Below are 1,577 nucleotides of genomic sequence, written 5' to 3'. Positions count from 1 at the left end.
TTAAAAGAGTAAGATGTTAATACTGTTCATAATTCATTATGATTGATGTTTAGAACTCTTGGAATTGGTTTATTAGCATTAATACCATCATAAAGTACCTGTTAAGAGTATGCATATGGGAGCATAATCCTGTTTGTGCTGAACTAAATGGCAAAGACTTCCTCTAAACTCGGGGTAACACGATCAAGACCTACAGAAAGAGGTTGTCTGCAACAAAATACAAAATTTTGGAAACTGCTGTTGGATTATTTTAGATATCCACAGGGCGATTATTTAATTTCAGAGATCCCTTAGATGCATCAGTTTGCAGATTTGAAAGGGCAATATTTTCATATTCCTCTTGTGATGCTGAGCACCTGCAGTGCTGAACTAATACTACCAAATCCTTCTGAAAATTCTTGTTGAGAAATCCATAAAAGATGGGATTGATACATGTTGAGATCATGGCCACAAGGTGGCATATTGTAAATGCTAGATTATGGTTACAGCTCATTAGTGCCTCATAGTTCCAGTCAAAAACAACATTGAATATATTGAGAGGCAACCAGCAAGCTGCAAAAGTCACAACAATTGATATCAACATCATATTAATCCTTTTGTTTTCACTCAGTCTGCTCTCATTCTCTCTCATCCTGTCTATTTTACCATGTCTCCTCCGAAGACATACAAATATCCTGAGATAGCAGATGAAAATAAACCCCAGTGGGAAGCAGTACTGGAAAACCAGCAGACTAGTGGTAAAAATCAGTCGTTCTGTAACGGATGGCCATGCTTCGATGCAAGCAACCTTGTTCTTGTAGAAATCACTATGGAAAGATAGATGTTTGAAGGGTTCATCAGTTAATTGGTGGAATATTAAAAAAGGAATGGATATTATGAGGGAAAACCCCCAGATGAAAAGAATTCCCCAGTAAGCATGTGAAATACTAGGCTTCCAGCCACGTGGCTTGACAATTAACTGATATCTCTCAATAGCAATCAGTACGAGTGAGAAAATAGAGACTGTGACAGATATACTTTGTATGAAAGAACTTACTTTACACATAACTTCCCCAAATATCCAGTAGTCCATTAAGGTATACGCAACTGTGACAGGAATACACATGATACAGATCAGGACATCTGATAAAGACAGGTTGGCAATCAAAATGTTGGTAACATTTTGAGCTTCTTTCCGTCTCTTTATTATAATAATCAGGCAAAGATTTCCAAAAAGCCCCACTATTGTAACTAATATGTAGGCTGTAATAAGCAAGAATTCTGCAAGGAAGGAAGGTTGGCATGTATCAAAGTTCAAAAACTGAGAATAGCTGATGTTAGAGACAGTTTGATTAGACAGAATCTCACTAGGATGCTCAATGTCTTTATCCATCGTGAAGCATCTCGCAACCTATGGACAAAACCTGGTATTATTTAGAAGATACTTTGTAAGGAGCTTTCCAAGGCAATCATTACTATAAGTCTGTCTTTGTAGTTGGTGTCCTTGGAGTTTTGAGCAAATCTAATATAATTAATTATAGCACTGAGAAATCCTGACAGGAAAAGCCAGTGGCTGAGTATTAGTGGGTTTGTATATA

The 1,577-nt window shown here is 37.0% G+C and overlaps 1 protein-coding gene across 1 annotated transcript; it reads right to left on the bottom strand.

The window, feature by feature from the left end:
• Window positions 1–250: 250 nt before the first annotated feature.
• On the bottom strand, window positions 251–1,372 carry LOC104254074 (neuropeptide Y receptor type 6). The gene has a single exon (XM_009807724.1). It carries the CDS (start codon window positions 1,370–1,372, stop codon window positions 251–253), a length of 1,122 nt encoding a protein of 373 aa, XP_009806026.1.
• Between the last annotated feature and the right edge of the window lie 205 nt (window positions 1,373–1,577).

Source organism: Gavia stellata, chromosome 16 (assembly GCF_030936135.1).
Source record: "Gavia stellata isolate bGavSte3 chromosome 16, bGavSte3.hap2, whole genome shotgun sequence".
Taxonomy (NCBI): domain Eukaryota; kingdom Metazoa; phylum Chordata; class Aves; order Gaviiformes; family Gaviidae; genus Gavia; species Gavia stellata.
This window is presented reverse-complemented; position numbering and strand designations above follow the sequence as displayed.